The sequence below is a fragment of the Aphidius gifuensis genome, linkage group LG4 (assembly GCF_014905175.1).
Source record: "Aphidius gifuensis isolate YNYX2018 linkage group LG4, ASM1490517v1, whole genome shotgun sequence".
NCBI lineage: Eukaryota > Metazoa > Arthropoda > Insecta > Hymenoptera > Braconidae > Aphidius > Aphidius gifuensis.
The window spans coordinates 278,416-306,403 of NC_057791.1; the positions used below are offsets into that span (position 1 = coordinate 278,416).

At 26.6% G+C, this 27,988-nt stretch overlaps 9 protein-coding genes across 15 annotated transcripts in view; 5 read left to right on the top strand and 4 right to left on the bottom strand.

The window, feature by feature from the left end:
* LOC122854153 (fibrillin-2-like) overlaps positions 1-27,988 on the top strand; it is a 222,327-nt gene that overhangs the window by 161,382 nt on the left and 32,957 nt on the right. The window lies entirely within an intron of this gene.
* On the bottom strand, positions 7-27,919 carry LOC122854140 (tubulin alpha-4 chain-like). Of its 3 annotated transcripts, none has more exons than XM_044154574.1 (7): positions 27,728-27,919; positions 1,406-1,773; positions 1,283-1,344; positions 919-1,187; positions 599-837; positions 410-527; positions 7-337 (listed from the first exon to the last, which is right to left on the bottom strand). In XM_044154574.1, exons 2-7 carry the CDS (start codon positions 1,726-1,728, stop codon positions 47-49), a joined length of 1,302 nt encoding a protein of 433 aa, XP_044010509.1. In that variant the 5' UTR covers positions 1,729-1,773; positions 27,728-27,919; the 3' UTR covers positions 7-46. The 3 variants fall into 3 exon arrangements, with proteins under 3 accessions (XP_044010509.1, XP_044010508.1, XP_044010506.1); XM_044154573.1 differs by lacking the exon at positions 27,728-27,919 and adding an exon at positions 7,785-7,893; XM_044154571.1 differs by lacking the exon at positions 27,728-27,919 and adding an exon at positions 1,841-2,081.
* LOC122854145 (palmitoyltransferase ZDHHC16A) lies at positions 2,514-4,351 on the top strand. Of its 2 annotated transcripts, XM_044154579.1 has the most exons (3): positions 2,514-2,785; positions 2,855-3,014; positions 3,089-4,351. In XM_044154579.1, the coding sequence occupies exons 1-3, from the start codon at positions 2,739-2,741 to the stop codon at positions 3,998-4,000; spliced, it is 1,119 nt and encodes a 372-aa protein (XP_044010514.1). In that variant the 5' UTR covers positions 2,514-2,738; the 3' UTR covers positions 4,001-4,351. The 2 variants fall into 2 exon arrangements, with proteins under 2 accessions (XP_044010514.1, XP_044010515.1); XM_044154580.1 differs by lacking the exon at positions 2,514-2,785 and having other exon boundaries at positions 2,899-2,980; positions 3,089-4,057.
* LOC122854164 (oxysterol-binding protein-related protein 11) lies at positions 6,167-6,962 on the top strand. Its single transcript, XM_044154605.1, has 2 exons — positions 6,167-6,491; positions 6,588-6,962. Exons 1-2 carry the CDS (start codon positions 6,260-6,262, stop codon positions 6,914-6,916), a joined length of 561 nt encoding a protein of 186 aa, XP_044010540.1. The 5' UTR covers positions 6,167-6,259; the 3' UTR covers positions 6,917-6,962.
* On the top strand, positions 7,652-9,576 carry LOC122854138. Its single transcript, XM_044154569.1, has 4 exons — positions 7,652-7,991; positions 8,063-8,631; positions 8,721-9,241; positions 9,329-9,576. The coding sequence occupies exons 1-4, from the start codon at positions 7,753-7,755 to the stop codon at positions 9,554-9,556; spliced, it is 1,557 nt and encodes a 518-aa protein (XP_044010504.1). The 5' UTR covers positions 7,652-7,752; the 3' UTR covers positions 9,557-9,576.
* LOC122854147 (cellular tumor antigen p53) lies at positions 9,620-11,686 on the bottom strand. The gene is made up of 3 exons (XM_044154581.1): positions 11,429-11,686; positions 10,817-11,042; positions 9,620-10,697 (listed from the first exon to the last, which is right to left on the bottom strand). Exons 1-3 carry the CDS (start codon positions 11,512-11,514, stop codon positions 9,900-9,902), a joined length of 1,110 nt encoding a protein of 369 aa, XP_044010516.1. The 5' UTR covers positions 11,515-11,686; the 3' UTR covers positions 9,620-9,899.
* On the bottom strand, positions 12,103-12,924 carry LOC122853672 (RNA-binding protein pno1-like). The gene is made up of 3 exons (XM_044154087.1): positions 12,834-12,924; positions 12,685-12,728; positions 12,103-12,618 (listed from the first exon to the last, which is right to left on the bottom strand). Exons 1-3 carry the CDS (start codon positions 12,922-12,924, stop codon positions 12,103-12,105), a joined length of 651 nt encoding a protein of 216 aa, XP_044010022.1.
* Positions 13,771-18,881, bottom strand: LOC122854122. Its single transcript, XM_044154539.1, has 4 exons — positions 18,691-18,881; positions 18,009-18,079; positions 17,854-17,908; positions 13,771-17,747 (listed from the first exon to the last, which is right to left on the bottom strand). The coding sequence occupies exons 2-4, from the start codon at positions 18,032-18,034 to the stop codon at positions 14,130-14,132; spliced, it is 3,699 nt and encodes a 1,232-aa protein (XP_044010474.1). The 5' UTR covers positions 18,035-18,079; positions 18,691-18,881; the 3' UTR covers positions 13,771-14,129.
* LOC122854125 (mediator of RNA polymerase II transcription subunit 25) lies at positions 19,300-23,039 on the top strand. 2 transcript variants are annotated; one of them, XM_044154547.1, is made up of 8 exons: positions 19,300-19,389; positions 19,456-21,378; positions 21,447-21,638; positions 21,705-21,902; positions 21,986-22,171; positions 22,246-22,305; positions 22,381-22,503; positions 22,578-23,039. In XM_044154547.1, the coding sequence occupies exons 2-8, from the start codon at positions 19,483-19,485 to the stop codon at positions 22,725-22,727; spliced, it is 2,805 nt and encodes a 934-aa protein (XP_044010482.1). In that variant the 5' UTR covers positions 19,300-19,389; positions 19,456-19,482; the 3' UTR covers positions 22,728-23,039. The 2 variants fall into 2 exon arrangements, with proteins under 2 accessions (XP_044010482.1, XP_044010483.1); XM_044154548.1 differs by having other exon boundaries at positions 22,584-22,801.

The window sequence follows — 27,988 nt, forward strand, 5'->3', positions numbered from 1 at the left end:
GTAAAAATGCTATTAAAAAAAATAATTAAAATAAAAAAAATAATGCTTAAATTTCTTCCTCATCAATTTCTTCCTCAAGATTTTGATAAATTTCGGAATAATCAAGTTCAAGAGCTGAAAGATTTTCTCTAGCTTCACCAAATTCATCAAGCTCCATTCCTTCACTCTGATACCAATGTACAAAAGCACGTTTTTTATACATTAAATTAAATTGACGATTTAATCGTGACCAAACATCAACAATTGCTGTTGTATTACTGAGCATTGCAACAGCTCTTTGTACTTGTGCTATTTCACCATTTGGTATTGCTGTTGGTGGCTGACAATTTATACCAACCTTTAATTCAAAAAAGAAAACATCATTAACATATTTAAAAAAAATTATTTTCATTTATTATTATTAATTTACCTTGAAACCAGTTGGTGACCAGTCAACAAATTGAATTGATTTTTTTTGTTTAATATATGCTATTGCAAAATTAACGTCTTTTGGAACAACATCACCTCGATACAACAAACAGCATGCCCTTGAATAATACAAAAATAAATACTTGATTAATTTAAAAAAAAAACATATTAATTATTCTAAAATATGTACATGTATTTTCCAGACATTGTGTCACATTTAGCTAACAAATTATTTGGTTCAAAACATTCAGTTGTTAATTCAGCAACAGTCATTGTGTTGTGATCAACTTGAGCTGTACTTGATACAGGTGCATATGCACAAATGGGAAAATGTATTCTTGGATATGGTACTAAATTTGTTTGAAATTCTGATAAATCAACATTTAATGCTCCATTAAATCTCATGCTTGCTGTTATTGATGAAACAACCTATATTTTTTATATAATGTTAATAATATAAAATAAATAATTTATATGATAAATAATGTCAATATAAATAAATAAAACTACTTGGCTTATAAGACGATTTAAACTTGAATAATTTGGACGATCTAGACCTAATTTACGACGACAAACATCATAAAGTGCTTCATTGTCAACCATAAATGAACATATTGAATCATCAAGTGTTGATGATGTTGATAATATTGCATTGTATGGTTCAACAACAGCTGTACTTATTGTTGGTGATGGTGATATTGTAAATTCAAGAATACTTTTTTTAGGATATTGACGACAAAGTGTTTCCATTAATAATGAATAAAAACCTGAACCAGTTCCTATTTTATTTTGTCAAGTAATTATAGTTTATATAATTATTTTTTGTTTATGTCTTGTGTTAAGTTTGTTGTTGAAAAGTTGAAATAATACATACCTCCACCAAGTGAATGAAATATTAAAAAACCCATCAGTCCATGACAATTTTCAGCAATGATTCTTGAAATTAATTAAATCAATTTTATAATTTGTTTTTTTGTCAAATTAAATAATTATTTACCTTATTTTTTCGTAAACTTTTTCAAGTAATTTTTGACCAACAGTATAATAACCACGTGCAAAATTATTTGCTGCATCTTCTTTGCCAGATATCAATTGATCAGGATGAAATAAACCTTGATGTTTTGAATTTCTAAATTCAGAAATAACAGATGGTTCCAAATCAACCATTATTGCACGTGGAACAAATTTTCCAGTTGATGGATGAACAAAAAATGTTTCAATACCATCATCATCTAATTCTGGTTCACGATTATCTTCAATTTGTCCATTTGGTTGAATTTTATGCTCCAGACAATACAATTCCCAGCATGTTGAACCCATTTGTACACCAGCTTGACCAATATGAATACTGATGCATTCTCTTTGCTAGAAAAAAAAACAATCATTTATATTTAACAAATTTAACAAATTTTATGATATTTTTATTGCTCACTTTGCTCATGATTATTTATAATTATTTTAATTATTCAACTAATTATTAACTTGAAGATTTTGATTTATTATAAAACGAGAATTAATATAAAATATATTTACAAAAAATTTGTCATATCAAAAATAAATTTAATTTTTTAACAATAATTTAAAAAAATAAATTCCAAATAAGTTTTTTTAGCTGTCAAAATGACATTATATAATTTTAGATTAAAATAAAAATAACTATTCAATTGTTTTTTAAACATCTTGAACATTATTAAGTAAACAAAAAAAAAAAACAATAAATTCAATATGTAATTAGTTATGCAAATGACTAGTAGATGGCCAAAAAAAAAGCTTTCTCACATGTGGTGAAGTCGCTAATCGTTTCTATATATAGAAGAAACAATTTTATATCATCACTCGGAGTGCAGGGGGGTACGTCACGCCTTCGGGCGGGTTGACGTAAAGGAAAAGATGTAGCTTATGCTTAATCTTTCTATATGTTGGTCTTCTTTCACCTGTTGAGCCCTTTCAAGTTTGTAACGGGTTAACCTTAGGCACTCATACTTTTGCATTTTTAATTACTAATTTAAAAAAAATTTTTTTTTTTATATCTACTTCTAGGATTTGTCTATTTAAATTTTACTGTTTTCAGCGCCAACTCCATTTTTGTTCCGCCATGTTTAAAAGAGAGAGAGAGACAATGTAAACAAACAAGTCTACTATCTAATAACAACGTTCATCAACAAATATCAATAAACAAATATATATTTATTTATAATTTAAATTTTAAACAAAAAATGATAACAAGAAAAAAAAAAAGCAATGAATAAAATAACTATAGTGTAATTAATAATTAATAATAATTAATAATAATATTTGTGTGTTAAATTAAATTAACATAAATAAAAATAATGGCAAAAATACACTGGTCAATTTTTAAGTCACCAAAAACACTTGTGTAAGTACAAAAAAATAAATAAATAAATACATTTATATTTTTTTGTTAATTAATAAAACAAAATTTCAGATCAATTATGTGGATGTATTTAAATAAAAAATGGTGGAGATTAAAATTAATAATAGCATCATTATTTTACAATGATTTTATAAGCTGGAATTATGCTTGTGATATTGCCTTGGAGCCAATATTTTGGTTTGTTGAAAATTTTACTGGAGTAATTGGTCCAGTAAGTATTGATAAACTTGAAATAAATGAATTATTTAAATAACATACCTAATGATGATGTTGATTAATTTACAGATATTAATTGTTATGTTATTATCATTAACTGGATTGATGATTTATACAGCATATTACATTGGTATACCATATTGGTGGGAAAAAAGTCCATCAATAACAATAATATTATTAATAATTGGTCATTGGTTATTGATAAATGTATTATTTCATTATTATATGGGTGTTAAAGTACCAGCTGGTAATCCACCAGAGGGTGGTCTTATACCAGAAGCAGTTAGTATTTGTAAAAAATGTATAAAACCAAAACCACCACGTACACATCATTGTTCAATATGTCAAAAATGTGTATTAAAAATGGATCATCATTGTCCATGGTTAAATAATTGTGTTGGACATTATAATCATCGTCATTTTTTTTTATACATGATATTTACTGCTATTGGAATAATATTTATTATGATATTTGGTGTTGAAATAGCATATCAAGAAATATTTCCAGATTATGAACAAGAACTTGATGGTCATCCAGTTAAAATTAATAATAATTTTGAAATAATACCAGTTACTGAAATGATGGATCATTTAAGTCATGAAGAACTTGATGAAATAGCTAAACATGAATATAAAATTAAAATTAAAGAAACAAGAAGAAGATTAATAATATTTGCTGGTTTAATATGTGTTACTGGTTTATTTATACTTGTTGGTTTAATATGGTGGCATGGTAAATTAATAACAAATGGTGAAACAAGTATTGAAGCTAGAATTAATTCAAAAGAAATTGATAAATATAATAAACAAGGTAAAATATATCAAAATCCATATGATTTTGGTATTTTAGAAAATTGGAAAATTTTTTTAGGCCTAAAACAACACAGTTGGTTGTGTGTTTTATTGCCATCAACACATTCACCACGTGGTAATGGATTAACATGGCAAACAATTTATGATAAAAAAGATGAAAAAATATAATCATCATCATCATCATCATCAACAACGAATATTATTTTATAATATAAATTTAAATGACATAAGCATAATTATTACATTAGTTTTTGTAAATAAATAATAAAAAATAAGCCACAAAAATAAAAAGAAAAAATTAACAAAATTAAAAAGTTTAATAATACAAAAACGAAAATTTAAAAAACAATCATCATCATCATCATCTGAATTAATTTCCATGAATTTTAATAATAGAAACTTGAATGACACATATGGTATTAAATTAAATTAATTAACATTCAATAAACATATAGTGCATTGTATAATTATGATTAAAAAAAAAAATAATGAAAATAATTGTGAATATTCAACATTCAATATTTTTTTTGTTATTTAAATACTTTATCTGTTATTATATTCCTATTATAATTAAAGGATATGAGGCATTTTATAAAAAACCAGAAAGAAATTATTATTATTTAGGTCGATCCTGCGAATCTTTTCGATATATCATTACTTTATTAAATAGAATTATTTTTTAAAAAGCTTTCAACTTTTTTTTAATTTTAATTTTTCAGTTACTTGCTATTAAATTTGCATTTCATTTAATATGGAAGATAAATTATTCAAAAATAATTCAAAGCAATGAATCAATGAAAATATAAATGTATTTAAAAAAATATTAAAATATTTTCAATTGAAATTTGTTTTGGTATTTTTATCATATCGTAAAAAATTGACCTAAATAATAATCATTGCTTTCTGATTTTATATAAAATACCCCATATAATAGAAATAATAAAATATAAAATTTTAAAAAAATATGTTTCATTATGTTTGTGTTGATGCAATAAAAAAATTTTATCAGCTAATTAACAATAATTATTTTCGTCAATAATTTTTCAATTCATTATATACTCGAAGGACATTAGCAATTATGACCAATTGAATTTTAAAAATTTACAATTATTTTCATTATTTTTTTTTATCATAATTACAAAGCACTCTAATTTTCGTTTGTAATTTTTAAAATTTAATTATTCATAATGGCTGATGCTCTTCGAGTATATAATGAATTGAAAAATTATCATTTTCACAATATATTTATAATCAATTTTTCGAATTAACTTGTGAAAAAATAAAAAAATATCCAACTTAAATAAAGTAAGTTTAATATAATATAATATAATTCATATATAAAATTAAAAGTATTCAACTATTTTGTTATATTTTAAATTTTTTTAAAATAATTAATTTCAGATGAAAAACATATTAATATTGGTATTAATGATAGTTTTTGGTTTGAGTACACTTTTTTGTGTAAATTCATTACCACATAATTATTATAATAAAACTTTAAATGAACGTGTCAAAAGATACGACCTCGACAGAAGATTATATAAGTGTCCCGCGACCTGGGGATGTGACGAAGGAAAATGTTGGACAAAATGTGCAGGTGTATTAGAAATGTGGTGCTGGTCTAGAAGATGGGGCAACACTAATTTCAAAACCCAAACTAAATGTAACAATACTGACGATTGTCATCAATGTTGGAAATGTGGGAGTAAATGTTTTTGGTTTTAATGATTAATTATCAATGGTAATAAGTCAAAAGTTTATATTTTATAAAATCATAATATATGAAAAAAGAGTATAGTAAATAAAAATAATATACCATCAGATAAAACTACAATTCAATCATCAGGATATTGATAAAATTTAAATTGATGCTGGTATAATCAGCAAGTAATCTTCCAAAAATGTTATATTAAAATTAACAAAAATATTGTAAACTGTTAAAATAAATTTATATTTATTCAAACATAATTGTTGTTTAATATATTCAATTATTTCATATTGTCTGTTAAAGTTTCAGCTGATTAAAATGTTTAAAAAAAATTAAATTTATTTCTCATTATAATTTGTTTTTATAAACACAGCTACTGTATTTTTATCTATGGTAGCTATGGTAGTTTTCAAGAAACTGCGTTATTTGAGAAATAGTCATTTTTTTAAATTATTTATTTAAATCTAGTCTCATTATATAGATAGATAAAAGAGCAATATTAATTATTATTTTTTTTTTTTTGAATTAAACCGCTTAAATTTGTATGTCAAAATGGCGCGGATAATTTTAACTTAACAACTGTTGGCAAATGAAAGTCAGCCAGTAACCTCAAAATTGACATATTAATAACAGAAAAAAAAAAAAGCAAAAAAAAGTAAACAAACAACTGTCATTATATATTTACAAAAGCTGATAAATCCATCGTGACAAAAATAAATATGAATTCACAAATTCGTTATCCATATGAGGGTCTTTTGCATAAATATACAAATGCAATGAAAGGATGGCAATACAGATGGTTTATATTGAGTCCAGAAACTGGAGAACTACATTATTTTTTAAGTGAAACAGAAAAAAATCAAAGACCAAGATGTTCAATATATCTTGCTGGTGCTGTTATTGCACCAAGTGATGAAGATTCAAATACATTTACTGTTAATTCAGCAACTGGTAAGTCTAAATCAAAAATCATCATCATCACCAACAACAACAACAACAAAAAGATGTAGCTAATATTCCTTCTTTTTTTTAATTAATCAATCAAAGGTGACATGATTAAATTACGAGCAACAGATGCAAGAGCAAGACAAGAATGGGTTGATAAATTACGTGCTGTTACTGAAATGTATACAAGAGCAATTGCAAGTAGTCATCCACCATTATCATCACGTAATCCAGTATCAAAACTTGATGTACTTGATGCATTTGCAACATGTCGTGAACAATTAAATAGAGTTGATAGACAAACACAAGCATTGTCATTAATTATTGAATCATCAAGTCTCTATTTGGATCCAGATTTATTAACATTGAAAGCAATAGCACACACAACTGTTCATACACTCAATGAATGTCTAAACATACTCTACAAATAATTTTTGTTTTTTTATTTTCTTCAAGAAAATGTATATAATATTATTTTTTTTTTCTTGAAGAAAATTTTTAAATAATAAACATTCCATCTGGATGTTATTGATCATTGATAAATCCTCATAAATTTGAGATTTTTAATATATTTAATTTCAAATAATTTTAAGATAAAATAAAGCACAATAAAATTATTATTATTTTTTTTTTTTTCTGTATGAATGCGTTTAAATTGTAAAATAAGTATATATTGATATTTATTTATATCTAAATGAAAAACAATTAATTTTTCATTGATTCCTTGAAATATAAAAAAGAGTAAAATCAATGGCAAGGTTGATTTTTATCGTTAAAAAAAAATCAGGTGAAGGTAAACAACTGTTTTTTTTTTTTTTTTTTTAAAGAAAAAAAAAGTTGACTCACATAATTATTGACATTTTGCACAAAATCATTTCAAAAAAAAAAAATCAGTTCTTTTCAAATTCTCACAACGTCAAGTATGTAAAAAAAAAAAAAATAAAAAAAAAAATATTTTTAATAAATAAAAACAAAGTGTTAAAAAAAAAAAAAAAAAAAGAATCCAAGAAGAATGAATATATTTTTTAAATATATATATTAAAATTAAAAACAAGTTATACTTTTACTTTCACTGATCCTTGATAATCTGTGTCCTTGAATAATCAAGTAAATTGTCTGAAGGTAGGATTAAAATAATTTTAAAAAAATATAAATTTAAATAATATTTGACCATTTTTGCATTGACAATCATCAAGAAAACATTATTAAATTTGTTGTTATACTTAATAAATTATTAATTGTGTTTTTTAAATTTTGAATAAAAAAAATGGAAAATTTAGAAAGAACAAGAGTACTCACAGAAGCTGGTGGTATAAAAGTAATAATGACATCTCCAAATGAAGTTGAAAGTGGTGTTTACATAACATGTAGAACATCAATTGTCTTGAGACTTGATGATGATGAAAAAAAATCATGTGGTTTTCATGTAACAAGATCAAAATGGGATCCATATCCTTGGGTTGGATATGTTGAGCCAGCAAGTGTTGCTGATTTTTCTGGCTTGAGGTAATATTTTTAAAATATTGTTTTTTTTTTTTTTTTCAATTTGAAATTTATAATTATATATTAACTGATAGATCTGGTGATTGTCTATTGGAAATTGATGGAATTGATGTTGTTGGTCTTCGTGTTAAAGAAATAGCATCATTAATTAAAAAAGAACCTGGAACAATAATTAATCTTCAAGTTTGGCGTAATACTGAACAAAATAATTATCAAGATACATGTGATGATGGTGCAGCATTATCTGGACCATTACCAACACTTGTTAGAAAATTAGCAAAAGCTGTATCTGGTACAGTACGTACACTTGAATGTCCAGTATGTCTTGAAACAGCAATATCACCAATATCACAATGTGTACATGGACATATATTATGTTCTGGTTGTCGTTCAAAAACTCCACGTTGTCCAGTTTGTCGTGTTAGACTTGGACAAGGTAGATGTCTTGTTGCTGATGAAGTACAACGTCATATACGTGAAGCATTTGAAGATACTAAAATTGGACAAAATCAAACACAAGTTAATTTATCATTGAGAGAAAAATTATTTGGTAAAATGGCTAAAAAATTTGATATTTTAGATGGTAAAAAAAATCATAATTTACGTGGAAAAAATAAACCATCACTTGCTAGATTATTACTTGGTAAAAAAAAAAAAACTTTTTAAAGATAACTTTTTAAAAATAAAATTTTTAATACATTATTAAATTAAATATTTGTTTTATTATTTAAGGTGGATTTGAAAAAGCAGTATCAGCTGAAAATCTTGTAACAATTGTTGAAAATAATCAAAGAACACAAGATGAATCACCAGGTGCATACAGAAGACTTGGTGAATTATGTCAACATGACAGAACAAAATCAGCAAGTACTGGTGAACTATGTATAACACGTAGTGAATCAATGAGAATTAATGAAAATATTAATAGTTATATTGCAACATCATCTGGACATTTAAGTGTACCACAAACACCAACATGGGGTGGATCAACTGAATCAGTTAATAATACAAATAACAATACAAATACAAATACAAATAATATTATTATAACGTCATTTCCATGTCCATTATCAAGAAAAACAAATTGTCGTGAACCAATTAATTATAATGAACTTGTTGAACATCTTGGAAGAATTCATATTGCACCACAAGTACATTTTTATGATAAAAAAGCAACGATTCCAATTCCTCTACCATTTGGAAGTGATTCAATGTACATATTACATTATGAAGATGAAATATTTTTTTTTCAAGTAATTGTTTTTTTTATTAATTATTAATTAGAGCTTGATAAATTTATTTTAAATTTTTATTAATTATTTAATTTATCATCAATTTAGTATGAAGATGAAGTTGCCTGGGTGACTGGAACTGGACCAGACAGAGAATGGATTTTATATGGATGGGGTAGTGATGGAACTGAAGTAAAATTACGAAAACAAATTGTTAAAATTCATGAAACAACAACAAACTCACTTGATGCAATTAATTTAGCTCCAATACCAAATGCACTTTGCATTAATTCAATTGATCTTGAAATAATATTTGATAATCCTATTGAAATATAAAATTATACCAGTGTTTTTTTTTTTTTTTTTCTTTCTTTTTTATTATTAAATGTATCAAGGTTTGTTTTCATTTTTAAAAATTACAAGTTTCTTAATTTTAAGTAAAAAAAAAGTTAAAACTAATTAACTGATTATTTATCAGTTGGGATAAATCACAAATTAAATTGCCATTTACTTTTACCTTAGATATATATGAAAAAAAAAAAAAAAAAAAGAATGAAGGAAAACAAAAAAAAACGACGAGCAAAGTAGACGTTAATATTTTTTGAATATATACTTATTGATAAAAATAAATGTCAAGAGTAAATTAAAAAAAAAAAAACTGGTTAATATTATTTTTAAATTATTGTAGTTGTTCAATGTGTTTTTCTATATCTCTAAGATATGGCTTAAATGGTGCAAATTGTTCAGTTGTAGTTGCTGAACTTGACATTGCACCATGTGCTGCTTTTAATGTTGCAATTGCATTATCTCTTCCCAAAACTCTAACAGTTAAATTAAATTCACGATTATCAATTTGTGCTGGTATTAAATGTGTCATTGTTGTTGTCATTGTTGACATGGGTCTTTTACCAGCTGAACATTGTATTTTAGGTGTAATTTTTCTTTTTTTAGCTGTTTGCACTAATTGTTTATTTGTTTTTTTATATACACCTTCTTCTTCTTTTTCTTTATCACGTTTTGGACATGAACAAACACGTACTGGTAAAAATCTACGTCCCAATACATTACCATCATCATCCTCAAGTGTAAATACAACACCAGTACAACGACGATTCATACCACCAACACATGAATTTTTACAATAAAATTTAAATGCAAGATGTACATAATCACAACCATGTTGTGGTGTACCAAGTGGTACAATAATACATTTATGATTATTAAGCTCAGCATATACTGTTTGTGGATCTGTACAACGTACAACATGATCAATCATTGATGGATTAATATTTCTATTTGAACGAGTATCTTCACTTTGATGATTTAAACAACGTGTTATTGGTTCAGCACGATATTGATCATTTGAATATACAATCATACCACGTAAATAAACACTAGTTGATGTTGCTTTCCATTTAAAACGAATTGGAAGAGTTTGATCAGTATTTATAAATACTTTACCCAATGCAGCAGAAAACTGTAAAAAAAAAATAACAGAAAAATCATTTAATTATTAATTTTTAATGACAATTTAAATTTATATTTTTATTATTCTTGAAAATTGGTATTTATTTTAATGACAGCAAAAATACTTACCATGCAATTTGCTCCAGTGACATCATTGCTCAATATAACTTCAAAATTTCTATCACCAGGATAATCATCTCTGCTGGGTATATAAGTTAATGGTATATTGCTATTGCCATGATATGGTGGTGGCATTGGCATTTGATCAATGTATTGTTCTGTACTCATGTATTGTTGAATACCAACTTTATCATCACGTGGCATAACGGTATCAATCAAATCATTCCATCCAGGACTAGAAAATAAAATAAAAAAAACATGGTTATAAATAAATAATGATAAAAACAAAACAAAAAAAAAAAAAAGTACTAACAAATTATTAATCTCTTGTCCATATAGATAATATTGTATTTTCCTCTTCAGGATCCTTTTTTTTTTTTAATACAAATAATAGCTATTATTTAATGTGATTGAATAATTTGTTTTTTAATTTTTGTTAAAAAAAAAAATATCAACTATAACCTTAAAAATAATAACAATGCCAATAAAATGACGGTGCAAAAAAAAAAAAAAATAGATGATAATAGATAAAACCAATAATTAATTAGTAGCAAAAAATTTATGTAATTATAAAAAAATTGAATTTATAATAATTGAGTAATATAAACAATTTGTACTTACACATTATTTGATATTTCACTCATAATATCAGCTCCAAAGTATTCTGATTCTTGTGATGGAGATTGTGTCAATGTAGCCATCATCATTATTCAACTTAACTAACTTAATTGTCAATTAATATTTACGTAAAATTATAGTTTATTGATAAAATAAAAGCACAAAGACCGGTTAATATTATAACCGGTATATTATTTATTTTCCAATCTTTAGCCATACGGCATACAATGGCGTCTGGATCAGTGCTGGATTGAGATATGTTGAGATATGATATAAAAAAAAAAAAAAAAACGATATATAAAACTGCTGTGTGTGTGGAAAATACTGTGAAAAACACACACCAACACAACACAATACCGCCAATTTGCAAACTGTTACTTAAGCCTACATTACAACTTAAAACCTGTTGAATTTGCAAAATGCGCTGAAAATCAATGCGCAATTTTAACAATTTAAAAAAAATTATTATTTAATTAATTTTATTTTATTACTAGACCTCAATTAATTGAACTAGGTTTATCAATTTTTTTGGTAAAAAAAAAGAAAATATATACATATTATAAATTAATTCATTTTGTTATTTTATAAATTTAATTCAAGACAAGCAATTAACAATATAAATTGTTGAAAAAAAATAATAAACAAAGTAAAAAATTATCAAAGTTATTTTAATATTTTTATTTACGTTTAGATAAATTTCTCAATTGTCCAGTAACTTTTGATATTGGAGCACCAAGAATTAAATTACAAATAACTCTTCTAGCAAGCTGAATATTTTGAAATGATCCTAGAATATGTATTTTAGCATCAGCAAGTACAATACGTGTTTGAGTTTGATTTTCAATTGAATGTTTCATTTTTCCTTTTTCACCAGCTAAACGACCAATTGCACGTGATAAATGATCACCTTTTAATGGTTTAACATCTTGAACTTGAAATGATTCAACAAATAAATCATCAAGACGAATAAGTGCAATTGCATCATTAATATCAAAACCAAGTAAAAATGCACGAATAAAATCTTCAGCTTTTTGTATATTAGCAATATCTGTTGTTTCTGGTCCAGTACGTAATTTTATTAGTGTAAAGCGAGGTGTTACCATTATTTGTAGAGACAAATGTTCAACAATTGGTGTTATTATTTTTATCCAATTTTCTTCTAATGCATTTTTGCGATGATTTGGAACTGGTATCTTTAAATAAATAACAATTAATAATCATGAATAATTTTATAAATATTAAAAACAACAATATTTTACCTGTCTTTGTTCACCACCACCACCACCACTAGCACTTGTTACAGCTTTAGAGTTTTTTGAGAAATTTTGTTTTTCTTTTTTTTTAATTACTTTGTTATTATTAACCTGAAATAAAATAATTTTATTAATTATTATCAACAATAGTGTACAATAAACAATTAACACATGTTCAAAAGTCATTAATACAAATTTACTAACCTTTTTTTTTTTTAAACAATCTGATTGTTTTGGTCCCCCCATGTTGATCAATTTTATTGTAAAATATTTATCAATTTACACGTGGTTTACAAGAGTAAGTAAAAAGGTTAGAAGGATCAAAATTAGATACCAAGAGTTGCCAACAGTTCAAGGCTATTTAATAGTGCCATTTTTGACTCATTGATTTGCAAATATATTAGTTTTAACAGAACTTGTTTTGTGTTCTAACATGTTTGTTATTATATGACTCTGAATTATTAATTAACATTTTATTATATTAAGTTATTCAATGATGTCAGTATTTACAATACATTATCAACAAATGAGTAACGTAAAATATCAATCAACATTAGTTATATTTTGTTTTATAACCAAGAGTATCACATTATACAACTATAGATTATATTATCAATTATAGTTGCTACAAGATTGTAGTAAAATTTTATAATTAAAAGATATTCAAATCAAGATACAAAACAAAGTGTAATGACTATTAAAACAATGTAGTAAATTTGAGATATGACAGAAATGGCTTAAATGTAGTGTCACATATAGTATGATGTAATAACAAACATGTGTGAACATGTGTCTGGTGTCATGTGTATGTGTGCTACAGTGTATTAGTGTTATTCGAGAAAATCAGAGAAAATTTGTGGTACCATACGCCATACGGTGTATCCAACAACTATTTATCGGTTTTCTTGGAGACACACAAACGAGAGCCATATTAAATTATCTTTCTATGATTGCTAAATTTATTTGTAGTTTTTTAGGTCCAAGCAGAAGAAAAACATTTTAAAAACAAATATCTTGAAGACAAAACATGCCAAATTCTCTAGATAAAATAGACCTGAAAATAATAGGCTAAAATAATTAAATCCATTACAATGTTATTTAAATTATAGATATATTTATTTATTTTTATATAAAAAAAAGGCACAAATATTTTTTTTAACCATAATTAAATTACAGACATGAAAAATCTGTAAAAAGTATTTTTAATGAAATTATTTAAATGACAATAATTGTCAATGATAATGAAATTTTAATCATAAAGAAAAAAAAAAAAAAGTAATATTTTACATCAAGTAAAATGAGAAAAAAAAAAAAAAATTAAACAATCTTTGTTATCATCTTCTTAAAAAAAAAAAACGTAAAACATGATATATGGTTAATAATCTAAAAATAATAATATCAAAAAAATCAAAATAGAAAAATAATAGCGAAAAAAACAAAATTAATATTATTTATCGCAAAAGTCCAGCTTGAACAAGAATATTTTTAGCATCTGGTAGTTCAATGCTGTATTCAGAATCTTCATCAATGTTTAAAATTTTTATTTTATACATTTCATTTGGCACCAAAAATTCATCCAACTTTGCAATAACTTGTGGTGACTTTTGTTCATTAACTGAAAAATCGACATTACAAATGATACCAATTGCAGGTGGTTGTAAAAAGTCAGTAACCATTTTTCTAATATCAACATATTTAACATGTGCCATATTGCCATAGTCCAAAAATAATATTAAGGCTGCATCAGGTTCAGCACTGGTATTGACACAACATCCTCTGTACCAATTGCCATCTTCATAAAGTGATAAACACAATTCACCAAGTCTTGGTACATATTGTTCTGTATTTTTATCACAATACTGTTTGATACTTTCAGGCATTGTCATCATTTGAGAAAGTAATACTGGATCATGTGGTGCAAACACATATTTTGATCCAGACTCAAGAATATGAATTAAAATACATTCTTTTGTTTCACCAATTTCACCAAGTTTTGTCATTTCAATTTCAGATAAAAATAAACTTGGTGTTGTTATTGCATCTGTTGTTGTTAATGATGTTGTGGCAACTTTTTTTTCCCATGTTGGTGTCATTAATTCATTAATTTTATCATTAATACTTTCATCTTTTAATGTTTTCAAGTCAACACCATCCATCAATGAAACATCATATGTACATTTTAAAACTTCTTCAGTACCAGCAAGATTAGCAAGATAATCAGATGCTTCTTTTGTTGGTTCACTTGTTTTAATACTTTTTAATGTTGCTTTGGCAATACATTGTGGACATTTTATCAATGATTGTGGCATTATTCTCAATTGACTAATACCAGTTATCTCAATATTTCCATAATCAACATAAACTATTTTTATTTTATCACCATCAACAGCAAGTACTTGTGCACGATAAAAGTTTTCATCAATAAATTGAGCAAGAAGATAATCACCATCAGCTGGTGGTTTTGTTAATTTCAATGCTGTTTGTGATGCTTTTGCAACATCTTGAATTAAACGATTACTTCTTTCAACTTCATCAGTGTCTAAACTTCTTAAATAAACAACTGATGGACCACGATGACATTGAATAATAACTTGACTATTATTTTTAATATTTATGGTTGGAATTGTTGTTGAATCAATTGACTGCATCAATAATGTTGATTCCCAAGGTGTCCATTTGGTTATTTCAATAGTTTCATTGCCTTCTAATGATAAACCTTCAACAACTGTTGAATTGATACTTGATATTTTGATACCAACAGCTTCTTCATTAACAAATGAAAATTTATTTTTAGCATTTAATTTAACAGCATACATTGGAATGTCTTTGAATAAATTTGGAGTTGGTATTATTTTTGTTGGTACAACAACAAGACCCTCATCAATTGATGCAACTTTAATTGTACCATCATCTTGTGTTGATAAAATAATGCCACGAAGCCAATAAGTTGGATCATCTTGTTTTTGAAAGCACACAAAATCATTGACAGCTGCTTTGTAGCCAGTTGATGTTTGTGCTGCTTTATCACACTCAATTCTTAATGGTTCAATGAGTTTTTCATATGATTCATTAACAGCATCAAATGCCAATATTCCAATGGCACTTTTATCATCAATTTTTTCACTAATAATAGCTACTATTTCCAAACCAACACTAACTAATGTTATGACACTTGTTGGACTTGTATCTTTTGGTATTTCAACAGTTAATGTTTCAATTGATTTAACAATATGTTGAATACCATCTGGTTTAACAATAACATCAATAATATCATCCTCTGGATCAGATGCAACCATTTTAATAACTATAATACTATCAACTTCCAATAATTTATATTCTTCAACTGATTCTCTTGGTAAACGAACATGAACTGAAAATCTTGGTATATCAGCATATTCACCAAGATCAAGAAGTTGACCATCAGTAATTGGTTCAGTTGCACCATAATCAATGTATTCAACAGTCAATGGTTCAACTGTAACAACTTGTCCTCTGTGCCATATATTTGCAAATTTAACACCATATATTTTATCACACTCTGGATTTTTAATTTGTTTTAATGTTGATGCATTTTCATTTAATTCAATCATCAAATTATTGATTGCTTCAACATCACAAAATCTTTGTACAGCAAATAAATGACCTGGTGTTGCAACATGACTTATTACACATTCAATAAATTCTGTTTTTGGTATTAAATCATTCATTTTTGATACTGGAAATTCAAAGTCTGGTTCATCAATAATATTTGCTTTATTTTGTTTAGCAGCTGATGATGATGGTGGTGGTGGTGATGGTGTTTTAACTTCAGATATTTTTTCAAGTTTTTTAGGTACTTCAACATTAACCACTTTGACATTATTATCAATTTTTGGTGTTGATAATTTTTTTTCTGGTTTTTCAATGACAACAGTTTTTTTATCATTATCACCACCACCAGCAGTCGCAACAGCAGCAGCAGAAGTAGTTGATGTTTCTTCAACAGGTTCAAGAGATGTTTTTATTGAATCATCAATCAATATCTTGTCATTATTAAAATCATCAATTGAAATTTCTTCAATACTTCCACCAGTTGTTTTTTTAGCACCAGTATTTAATGATTCAGATTTTTTAATAATATCACCACTAAAATGATGATCATTAATAGCTTGTTTTGGTTTTCTCATTGGTGGTGGTGGATGAACTGATCGTGATTTAGTTAATCTTGTATGTTCATTATTATTATCACCAGGTGTTAATGGTGTTAGTGGTGTAAATAATGAATCAAGACCACCTGGTAAATTGTTTAATACTGGTAAATTACAATCAGTAATTCTATGACGTGGCCAATCAGTAGCTTGACATTCACGATTACAATAATGTTTATTGCATGATGCACATGTTTGTATACAATATTTACCACAAGCCAAACATCTGCCAATTTTTTCATGTTGACGATCTTGATGAAATTGATATGATCCATGACGACGTATTTCTGATACTTTAGATGCTTGTTCTTCAACACTTGGATGTGGATCTGGTATATGATAACGTGTATAACCACGACCCATTGTGACATGTCTACGTCCAGCTGTATCAATAGTCAATGATCCACGTGACCAAAGATCATTACGTTCAGCATATTGTAATTCCAATGGTGTATATTGAAAAAATCCATTTGATGGTTGTGATAGTGCTGGTATTGGTGATGGTGTTGGTAATAATGCTGGTTGTACAAATGAACGAAATTGTGGTGAATTAATTGTTGGTTGTATATGCATTTGAAATAATTCTGGTCTTGGTTGTCCACCATTAAAATGTTGCATCAATTGTGGTGCTGGTGCCATATGACGATAATCAAATGCTGGACGATCATTAGATATACTATTTATATGTCCATTAGTTTGTGCATCTTGTTTTTTACGACGAAATGACACTTGAAGATAAAGTGGTGCTTTGTTGTCCAATGCACGAATTGCTGCTTCAGCTTCAGCAAATGTTCCATAAGATATAAAAGCATATTTTGCATCACTTGGTGCAACAATTGCTGTTATTCTGCCATAATCTTTAAATAATTTATGGATGCCATCCTGTAAAAATAAAAAATAAAAATACATATAGATTAATATTTTGATTGATTGTTTTATTTATGTTTTTTTTTTCTTTTTTAATTAAATTTTTAATTTTTTTAATTACCTCATTAAGTTCATCAGGAAGATCGCTGACGTATAATGTATTCTCCTCGTTGGGTCTGTAACAGAGAAAAAAAAAAAAGATTATAGATTATTTGTTAATTAAAATGATTATTATTATTATTTTTTTCAATTTTTAATTAATTAAATAATTTTTACCGATTGGTTCTGTTAAAAGTGGCCATTCTGAATTGTGTTAATTTTCCTCTGTCCTTTTTTTATGAAATTGCCTGGAAAATAAAAAAATAAAATTAACACGTGTGGAACAAAGGAGGACCGTTATAGGGGAAGGATATTTACGCACGATTCTCGGAAATTTTTTTATCTACTGGTCACAACACAACACACCGGAGAGAGAAAAAAAAAAAAAACAAAAAACAAAACAAAAAAAAAAAATAAAATAAACGTTTATGAAAGAGAAAAAAAAAAAAAAAAAAAAAAAAAAAAAAAAAAAAATTTAATATAAATATAATTAATTAACAATTTATTATTTAAATAATCACTTGATATTAATTTTAAAAAAATGACGTCATTTTATATTATAACACAAAGATTAAAAAAAAATTATTTATTAAAATTTACCAGGAAAAACAGAAAATTAATAAATAAAATAAATAAAAATTGTAATTAGTTGTTGAATTGTTAATTAAATGAATTTATATAAAATAATTAAAATATAAAAATTCAATAAATTACCGGGCTTTGATTCTGAACAAAGGAAATTTTTTTTTTTTTTTTTTTTCTTGTACAAAGGGTCAAGACAAAAGAAAGTAGTATTTAAAATAATTAAATTAGATAATAAAATAGCTAAATTAAAAGTATTAAAAAATTAATTACTTACGTTTTATTATAATTTTAGATTTTTTTTCGTGAATGATAACGACACGGCTATTAAACTTGGAAGCGAACGAGTGCAAACGAGTAATCGAGTATTTAACGACTGATGCCTCAGTCACGATCACTAGAAAAGTGGTCGTCTTTCTCTTGGTGTTCCTCCAACGCACTTCAACGGTTGTAAATACGCGCCAATATGGCGGCAGGCGGGTTTAAAAAATTATTAGATGAAAGTGCCGCTCTTAAAAGTGTCGATGAGAGTGGGGCACAACAGGGGATCGAGGGGTAATTGATACATATGGACCATCGACATTAGCGGGGGGAGAGAAAGAGACAGAAAAAAAAAAAAAAAAAAGCCGCCATTTGTCGGTAATATCAGTACCTCTCATTTTAAAAATGCCGCGAAAATTTAAATGAAATGTTAATAACTCATTGTTGATTGTTAATTAATTAATTAATAAAATTTTTATAAAAAAAAAAAAATAAAATGTAGATATATATTATCAATGTTTAAATAATAAAAAATTTATACCTATATAAATTATAAATATAATAATAAAAATACTGTGGAAATTGACCTTAATATTTTTTGCTTAAATTAAAAATCAACTTAACCTTCTAATATTACATGTCAATTGTTATAAGTATACATAATTTTGCATTGTTTTGCCCACAGTATAATTGAAAAAGTACATCAACTTGTCAAGTAGGTTAAATAAAATAATCTTCACACAAACAAAATAATACAAATTAATTAATTTAAAATTTTTAGATAATATTAGAGGAATTAATTATAAAAATGGTTTCTGGAGTTACAAATGAACATGGTATACAAGCAGATGTAATATTTGTCATTGAAGGAACAGCTGTTAATGGAGCTTATTTAAATGACCTTAAAACAAATTATCTTATTCCAACATTGGAATATTTTAGTCAAGGTAACATTGAAGATCTTGAATATGCAGCAGAAAGTAGTACAACACTTTATGGTGTTGTTATTTATCATGCATCAGATTGTTTACCAGCACCATGTACATCAACACTTGGTCCATTTTCAAATCCTCACAAGCTATTATTAACTTTGGATCATCTTGAAATGGTTGGTGGTAAAGGTGAATCACATGCAAATATTGCTGAGGGTCTTGCAACAGCATTATTATGTTTTGAAGATCTTCAAATACGTCGTGATCCATCAACAGCAACACAAAAACATTGTATACTTGTTTGTAATTCACCACCATATCAAACTGTTGTACAAGAAACATATAAATTTGCTGGACATTCTATAGAAAGTCTTGCAGCATTATTTCAAGATAATCATATTAGTTTATCAATTTTATCACCACGTAAAATACCAGCATTATTTAAATTATTTGATAAAGCTGGTGGTGATTTACAAACATCACAAACTAAAAATTATGCTAAAGATCCAAGACATTTAGTATTATTAAGAAATTATAATTTAAAAGAACGTCCAGTTAGTCCAACAATTGGTGGTACTGTACATCAAACAAATACAAATACACAACAAATACCATTGAGTCCATTACAAAGTCATGATAGTCCAAATACAAATACAGTTGTACAAAATATACAACAATCACAGCAACAACAACAACAACAACAACAGCAACAACAAAATCCAAACTTCCGTAATCAAACACCAGCAAATATAAATCCATTACAATCAGTACCAACACCAATGAATGTTGGACAATTAAATCCAGGTAGACCACCATTTAATCCACAATTAACAGCACCACCAAATTATCATCCACGTGGTACACCAGCTAGATGGAGAACTCCATTTATAGCACCTGGTACAAATGTACAAAATAATAATCAAGGAAGTGCACTTATTGCTCAATTAACACAGCCACCATCATCACATGGTTTAAATGTTAATATACCATTTAATCAAGGTGGTCCTGTTATGGGTGGTAATCCACAACAGCAGCAACAAGTACAACAAAACCAACAGCAAGTACAACAACAACAGCAACAAGGACAACAATCACAATTATCAATGCAATTACAACAACAACAGCAGCAGCAACAACAGCAGCAACAACAACAAGTACGTCAAGCTCAGCAAGTACAGGCAATGCAAGCACAACAACAAGCTCAAAATCAAGTTGTAAATCAAAATCAACAACAATTACAACCTGGACAACTTACTGTATCAAGTGTTAGTCAAACAATTCCAACTCAAGTTCAACAAACTGTTGCTGTATCACAACCACCATCAATTGTTAATTCAGTACCACAACAACAACAAGTAACACATCCTGGACAACAACCAGTTAATGTTGTACAACAACAACAACAACAACAGGGTAATGTACCTGGACAACAAATTGTTCAACAACAACAACAGCAGCAACAACAACAGCCACAAAGAGAAAGACCAACAATTTGGCAGGGTTTACTTGAATGGATTGAAAAAAGTAAACATCAAAATGATGCACAAAAACAAACAAAACAAGTACCTTGTCAAGTATCAGTTAATAGAAAAGATGGTGAGCCTGAATTAAAAGCTGATTCATGGCCACAAAAATTAATAATGCAATTAATGCCAAAACAATTAATTGGTAGTATTGGTGGTGCTTATTTAAAAAATTCAAAATCAGTATTATTTCATCCAACACCATGTGAAGCACTTGATTCATTAATTAAAGTTATGAGTACAGGATTTGTAAGTTTACACAAAATATAAATATATTTAAAATAATTATCCTAATTATTTATTAATTATTTTTTTAGGCTGGTTGTGTACATTTTACATCAACTTCATCAACTGCAACATGTGATATTAAAGTATTAATATTATTATATACTGTTGAAAAACGTACATTTCTTGGTTTTATACCAAATGATCAAACAGCATTTGTTGATCGTTTAAGAAAAGTTATACAACATCAAAAATCAACACAACAATTAATGCGTCAAGGACAGGTAAATTAATTTTCTGATTTAATAAATAAACAATTGATACAGAGTGTTGTGAATAAAGCAAAATAGATGTTTCCACAGGGAGGAGCTGGTCCAGCAAATAATATACCTGGATCATTACCAGCACCTGGAATTGCTCAGGGTATAATGATGTCACAAACAAATACCATGGCAATGGGAGGTGGACAAATAACACAAAATGTTGTTGCTCCAAATAATCCACCACAAGTTATGGCACCAGGTCCACAAGGACAAATGAACATGCAGGTATTAATTTTTTTTTTATTAAAAAAATATAGGTATACTTATTTAAAAATATTTTTAAATGACATGTTATTTTTTTTTCGAAGGCTGCAATGCAACAGCAACAAGTTAATAATCAAGGTGGAATGATGGGCCAACAAAGAGCACCATTTGCTGATGATTTGGAATTAGCAAGACAACAAAATTTAATGAAAATTCAACAATTAAGACAGACACTTGAAGCTGCCCAACAACAAGAAGCACAATATAAATCTCAATTATGTGAAGTTAATGTAAGTTACAAAAAAAAAAAAAAAAAAAAATCATCAGCAATTATTAATTATTATTGGTGCAATTTTATTTATAGATTCAACAAACTCTTGAAGTTGCACAACAACAAGAAAATCACTATAAACAACAATTAGAGGTAAGATTTTAATTTAAAAAAAAAATTATTTGTAAATTGTATTTATTAATATTGTTTATCTAAATTAATTATCAGGCTCAACAAGCACAACGTGGATTACTTCAAAATCCTGGTATGGCTGGACAACAACCAAATACCCAGAGAATGATGAGACCTGTTATGTCAAATAATTCTGGTCTTCGTCATCTTTTGCAACAGGTTATTATATTGTTTATCAAATAAATTATTTAAAAATTATTAAATATTAAATATTAAATGTATTTTAATTTTAGCCACAGCCTCAGCAATATAGACAACAAATACTTGGAATGCAACAACAAATGGGTGGTCCTAGAGGCCAAATGACTGCAAGACCAATGGCACCAGGAAACCAACAAAATCAACAGTTTGATGATGTATCAAATTATGATTTTATGGGATAAATTTAAAATTCTTATTTTTAATTAGTATATATTCATATTTTTTTAAGAGAAAATTAATAATTAATTATGCAATCGCCTGCATTAATTATCAATTTTATAATAACTCAAGCAATTTATCATAATTGTGATTTCCAAGTGATAATTTTTTTTTTTCCTTAACTTTTAATTAGCTAAAAAAAAATATTGAAAAGTAAATGAATAAAATAATAAATAATATAATACAAAATTATTAATTTTATAAATTTTTTTTTATTACAAAGTATACAAAAATTTATTGCCACAATATTCGTAAAATAAAAAAAAAATAACTAACTTGATAAATTTCTATTTATTTACAAGTTGAACATATTTACTTCTAGTAAATCGGTGTATAATATTGAGAGAATGGACAATCCTGATAGCAGTGTTTAACTGGACCTTTACGTGGATCATATTGTGATTTATTAGACGAACAACTTTCATGAGGACAAACTGGCAATTGATCAAAATATAATCTTTGAGTTTGGTCATAACTTCGTATATCAGGATATCGTGGTGGACCAGATAAACGTCCATCATGATAATGTTCAAATCCTCTTCTACGAATTTCCTGATTACGAAGTTCATTATATCTTCGTTCACTGTCTTTTTTAAAGGTACATTCGTATGTTTCATGATTAAATTTACCGCAATATCCACATTCTTTACGTGGTTTAACTGATTCTATTGGAGAAATTATTGGTTTTTTTGAACTTGTTACTGGTTCTGGTGATTTGTCTTTTGATGATGATTTTGTTGATGATTTATTTTTATCATTAATTGATTCACATTTTTTTGATGATTCTGTTAATTTTATTCTTTTTTCTGTTGATAATGATGATGATGGTGATGGTGATGATGATTTTGTACTTGATGATATTTCTGTTGGTAATTTCCTTTTTGATGATGATGATGATGATGATGTTTTTGTACTTGAAGATGATGATGATGGTTTTGTACTCGAAGATGATGATGATGGTTTTGTACTCGAAGATGATGATGATGTTTTTGTACTCGAAGATGATGATGATGGTTTTGTACTCGAAGATGATGATGATGATGATGATTTTGTACTTGATGATATTTCTGTTGGTGATTTCCTTTTTGATGATGATGATGATGATGATGATTCTGTTGTTAATTTTTTTTCTTTACTTGATTTTCTCTTACTCGATCCGGATTGTGATTTTTCTTCAATTGTTTTTGATGCTTTTGATGATTCACTTTTATTAGCATCTTTTCTTGCAGTATTGCCAATTATTTCTTCACGTTTTATGATATTCAGTCTTAATTGAGGTTTTGGATTTGGTATAGTAGAAATAATATTTTCTTTATCATATTTTTTCGATAATTTATTAATTTCATCATTAACTGATTCATTATCAAGAGTTTTAAGCTCAACTTTGTCTGGCAAATTATCATCAAAACTGCAAATTAATATTTCCTCTGTGGCAAAAAGTGATTTAATATAATTAGCTGCTTCTTTTGTTGGTTTATTATTATCAACATTTTTTAATGTAACTTGTTTCATCAATGAAGGATGTTCCATCAATGATTCAGGCATTTTTTTTATATTACCAGGTTTAATTATTTCAACTAAACCAAAATCAATAAAATCAGCAACTATTTTTTTATTACGAATTGAGAGTACTTTTGCACGATAATAATTATCATTGTAACAAGCCAATACATAATCACCAACATTTGGATGATCAATTGAATCACTCGTCTTGGCAGTATCACATATTTTTTGATTTAATTCTTTCTTTAGAACAATATCATCAAGTTCCATGCTTGCTATACAAACAACTGAAGTACCAAGATATGATTGCACAACAACTCGACTATTATTTTTTAAATTAAAATCTTTAATTGTAATTTTTTTATCAATTTTTGGAGCAGGATTTTCATTAGCAGTTGAACTACATTTTTCAATTACTGGAATGACAATATTTTCTTTTTCTACAATAGATGGACGTATTTCTTGAACAATTGGAATACTATTTTCAACTCTTGGTGTATTTAAAGGTACAATTCTAGCTGTTGGTATTTTTTCAGCAACTTTTGCAGCAGCATTATCAATAGATTTTTCATTATTTATCCAAGGTGTCCATTGGCTTATTTGTACACCTGAATTAGTTTTCACATTTGTAAATTTAGCAATAACTGTTTTTGATTCTTTATCAATATCACAAATGTACAAGTCAGCTGAATCACCAATTGAATATGGAAATTTATCATGAGTTTTTAATTGTACTGCAAGTGCTGGAAATTTTTTAAACATATCTGGAACTGGTATAATTTTATGAGCTGTTGTTTCAATACCTTGATCAAGTGATGCACATTTTATTGATTCTCCTATTGATAAAACAATTCCTCTATACCAATTTGTATGACCAGATTGTTTAAAACAAATATATTCATTAATACTTGGTTTATAATTATCATAACCCTGCACAACATTATTACAATGTTCTTTTAATTTATCCAATAATTGAAATGATTCTTTGCCACTATATTGAAATACTGCTGTTGCTGTTGTTGAGTCTATTTGATGACTTATTGATACTTCATTTGTACTTTCAGCTATAAGTGAATCAAAAATACAAATATCACACTGTAAAATATTTGTTGATTCATTTGACTGATTTTCAAAATTATATCTTGATTCTACATCAATAATATCTATATCTATTTCTTTAACATTTTCTTGAGCAACACTAATAATATCATCATCACCATCACCATTATCACCATTATCACCATTATTATTATCATCATCATCATCATCTATAACCACCACATCAATATTATTTTCATGTTCTTTTTTTATCTCAATATTTAAATTTTTTTCATCACTTGTTTTCTTTACATCATTTTTCTTTTCTTTATTTATTTTTTTCTCATCATCTGGTACTTTGATATCAACTCCTTTGGCAGCTTTATCATTATCTTTTCGAATAATACTTTTATTTATTTTTATTGCAGCAGGACATGGAGAAGATTTTTTTTTATTTATTGTTTCATCACTTTTTCTAACAACATAAATCATATTTTCAAGCTGTCCAATCATTCTTATGTCAACATAACTTCCAATATGTAAACTTATTTTTTCATCATCTGGACTGGCTTTTATCTTGAGATGTTCTGCAAATGGACTATTATCTGCTAATTTACCAAGTTTTTTATAGCTAGCTATTTGTAATGGTGGCTTTAATGTTATCCCATCATCAATCAAATCGATTTCAATTGGATTAATTGATAATATTTTACCTCTTTTCCAAACTCCACCATACATAATTGAATAAATATTACCAACAACAAGTTTATCAGCATCAATTGTTTCTGAGCATTTATTTGATGCTTCTCGTAGCTTTTCATGAAATTTTTTATAATTATTTGCATCCTTGACTCGTCGTACACGATATGAATTTTTACTTGGATCAACCGAAGATATATGACATTGAGTATATCCATAACGTGATACAAAATCATTGTTTTTTTTATAATAATCAACTTGTAATTTTAATGGTGGTTTATCATGGACACCTTGAAGAGCTGCAACTGCCTCAGAAAAATTTCCATAAGTTAATTGAGCTTGTTTTCCATTTGAAGTTGGTTTAAGTCTTCTTATTTTGCCATATTTTTCAAAAATATTTCTAATTTCATTCTGAAATAATAATAATAATAATATTATGATGATCAATTTTATAAAGTTTAAAATTATAAAAAGTATCATATTACCTCAGTGAATTCTGCGGAATGTGCTTGAATCAGAAGAGTGTAATTCAAGTTACGATATCTGTAATAATAATTTTTAACAGTTAAATTATTTCACAAGTCATTTGATTATTTGTTATTATTATGTAAAAAAAGAATTATAAAATACTCACGTTACTTCGGGTGTTGGATTCGTTTGTACTGGAGGCATTTTTATTAATTCTTAAATAAAAAAATACTAGACTTTTAAAAACTGTAATAGAAAAAAACACGAGTCAATTTAAAAAATGATTTAAATATAATTTTATAAAATTAAAAAATTCATTAAATTTAACGTCATTCATTTGAAGTAAGTTATTAGTTTAAAAAATAAAATAAAAAATAAATTAAAAAATAAATTAAAGATAAGTATGCTTGATACTAAGAAAAAGTCGTAAAAATATTTCATGTAGCCATAACATTAGGGAGACCTGTTGACAAAGGCGAGCATTTAAAAATTTAAGATGAAAAGTAATAAAACACTTGGTATGTTAAAATGACTAAAAAAAAAAAAAAAGATTCAACTCCGAATTGAAAAAATAAAAACATAGTATGTGTTGTTGATATTTTTCTACTAACCTATGTAAATTTATTGCAATAATTGTAGGATCATTTAAATTTTAGCTGGTGTTTTCAAAAAAATTTTATATTATTATCTAAACATTTAAGACAACACCAACAATGTTCATTTTATTAATTACCAAAATCCACTTTAATTATTTATTTAATTTTGTTGTTTAGAATTTATTGTAAATCACATAACTGCACTAAACAATATAAAATATAAACCCACATGTTTTGGTCACTGAAGATCTATAGATTTTATATTTCCAAGAATTGCCAAGAATTAAAAAAAACATTGAGGATATGGTCGTCGTACATGAAAATGCAGCAAAGTATTGTTTTTTTTTTTTGACCTGCGCACTGCCGAGCACAATGCGATTTACTTTTATTTAAAAATTTATATAACGATAGATAAAATATTTACTTACCATAAAATAGATTAATAAATAAATAAAACACTTGCACTAAATCTTTAAATGACACACTATAAAACTATGTGAAAAAAATAAAATATGTTATTGCGCTTTAAGCTGCAAATTTTAATGCATTTGAAAATAAACTCCTCTTAGAGTAGTACGTGATAATTACGATAACAATACGCGTCATTTAATTAATATCATAAAAATCAATGCAATCATATTAATTAAATAAAATCCTACCTTGTATGGGGATGTTCATCTTCCCACGCTGGTCATCAAAATTGCTCAGGATACAGGCAGGATCCATGAAGACTAGAGGATCCATGTAGTTCATGTGATGGATCAATTGGAACATCAACAGGTTCAATAATTACACACAAGCACTACACTACACAGAGCAATGATCACCAAGACTTTTTCAAAAACACTTTTCACCACCACATACCACTTGTAATATAAAAAAAAAAAACATCAATATTATTTTGTATTGTTTATAAAATA

Bases quoted from the DNA above. Each gene is read 5' to 3' on its own strand.
- LOC122854140 (XM_044154571.1), bottom strand. The intron at 1,345-1,405 runs GTAAATAATTAT...ATTAATTTCAAG, and splicing joins AAAGTTTACGAAAAAATAAG to AATCATTGCTGAAAATTGTC. The intron at 338-409 runs GTAAATTAATAA...TTTGAATTAAAG, and splicing joins GGTCACCAACTGGTTTCAAG to GTTGGTATAAATTGTCAGCC.
- LOC122854145 (XM_044154579.1), top strand. From the start codon at position 2,739: ATGGCAAAAATACACTGGTCAATTTTTAAGTCACCAAAAACACTTGT. The intron at 2,786-2,854 runs GTAAGTACAAAA...ACAAAATTTCAG, and splicing joins AAGTCACCAAAAACACTTGT to ATCAATTATGTGGATGTATT. The intron at 3,015-3,088 runs GTAAGTATTGAT...ATTAATTTACAG, and splicing joins TTACTGGAGTAATTGGTCCA to ATATTAATTGTTATGTTATT.
- LOC122854164 (XM_044154605.1), top strand. From the start codon at position 6,260: ATGAATTCACAAATTCGTTATCCATATGAGGGTCTTTTGCATAAATAT. The intron at 6,492-6,587 runs GTAAGTCTAAAT...AATCAATCAAAG, and splicing joins TACTGTTAATTCAGCAACTG to GTGACATGATTAAATTACGA.
- LOC122854138 (XM_044154569.1), top strand. From the start codon at position 7,753: ATGGAAAATTTAGAAAGAACAAGAGTACTCACAGAAGCTGGTGGTATA. The intron at 7,992-8,062 runs GTAATATTTTTA...ATTAACTGATAG, and splicing joins GCTGATTTTTCTGGCTTGAG to ATCTGGTGATTGTCTATTGG. The intron at 8,632-8,720 runs GTAAAAAAAAAA...TTATTATTTAAG, and splicing joins ACTTGCTAGATTATTACTTG to GTGGATTTGAAAAAGCAGTA.
- LOC122854147 (XM_044154581.1), bottom strand. From the start codon at position 11,514: ATGATGATGGCTACATTGACACAATCTCCATCACAAGAATCAGAATAC. The intron at 11,043-11,428 runs GTAAGTACAAAT...TTTATTTTCTAG, and splicing joins AGTGAAATATCAAATAATGT to TCCTGGATGGAATGATTTGA. The intron at 10,698-10,816 runs GTAAGTATTTTT...TTTTTTTTACAG, and splicing joins TCACTGGAGCAAATTGCATG to TTTTCTGCTGCATTGGGTAA.
- LOC122853672 (XM_044154087.1), bottom strand. From the start codon at position 12,924: ATGGGGGGACCAAAACAATCAGATTGTTTAAAAAAAAAAAAGGTTAGT. The intron at 12,729-12,833 runs GTACACTATTGT...AAAACTCTAAAG, and splicing joins ACATGTGTTAATTGTTTATT to CTGTAACAAGTGCTAGTGGT. The intron at 12,619-12,684 runs GTAAAATATTGT...ATTTATTTAAAG, and splicing joins GTGGTGGTGAACAAAGACAG to ATACCAGTTCCAAATCATCG.
- LOC122854122 (XM_044154539.1), bottom strand. From the start codon at position 18,034: ATGGCCACTTTTAACAGAACCAATCG. The intron at 17,909-18,008 runs GTAAAAATTATT...TCTCTGTTACAG, and splicing joins ACTTTTAACAGAACCAATCG to ACCCAACGAGGAGAATACAT. The intron at 17,748-17,853 runs GTAATTAAAAAA...TTATTTTTACAG, and splicing joins TTCCTGATGAACTTAATGAG to GATGGCATCCATAAATTATT.
- LOC122854125 (XM_044154547.1), top strand. From the start codon at position 19,483: ATGGTTTCTGGAGTTACAAATGAACATGGTATACAAGCAGATGTAATA. The intron at 21,639-21,704 runs GTAAATTAATTT...AAAGCAAAATAG, and splicing joins AATTAATGCGTCAAGGACAG to ATGTTTCCACAGGGAGGAGC. The intron at 21,903-21,985 runs GTATTAATTTTT...TTTTTTTCGAAG, and splicing joins AAGGACAAATGAACATGCAG to GCTGCAATGCAACAGCAACA.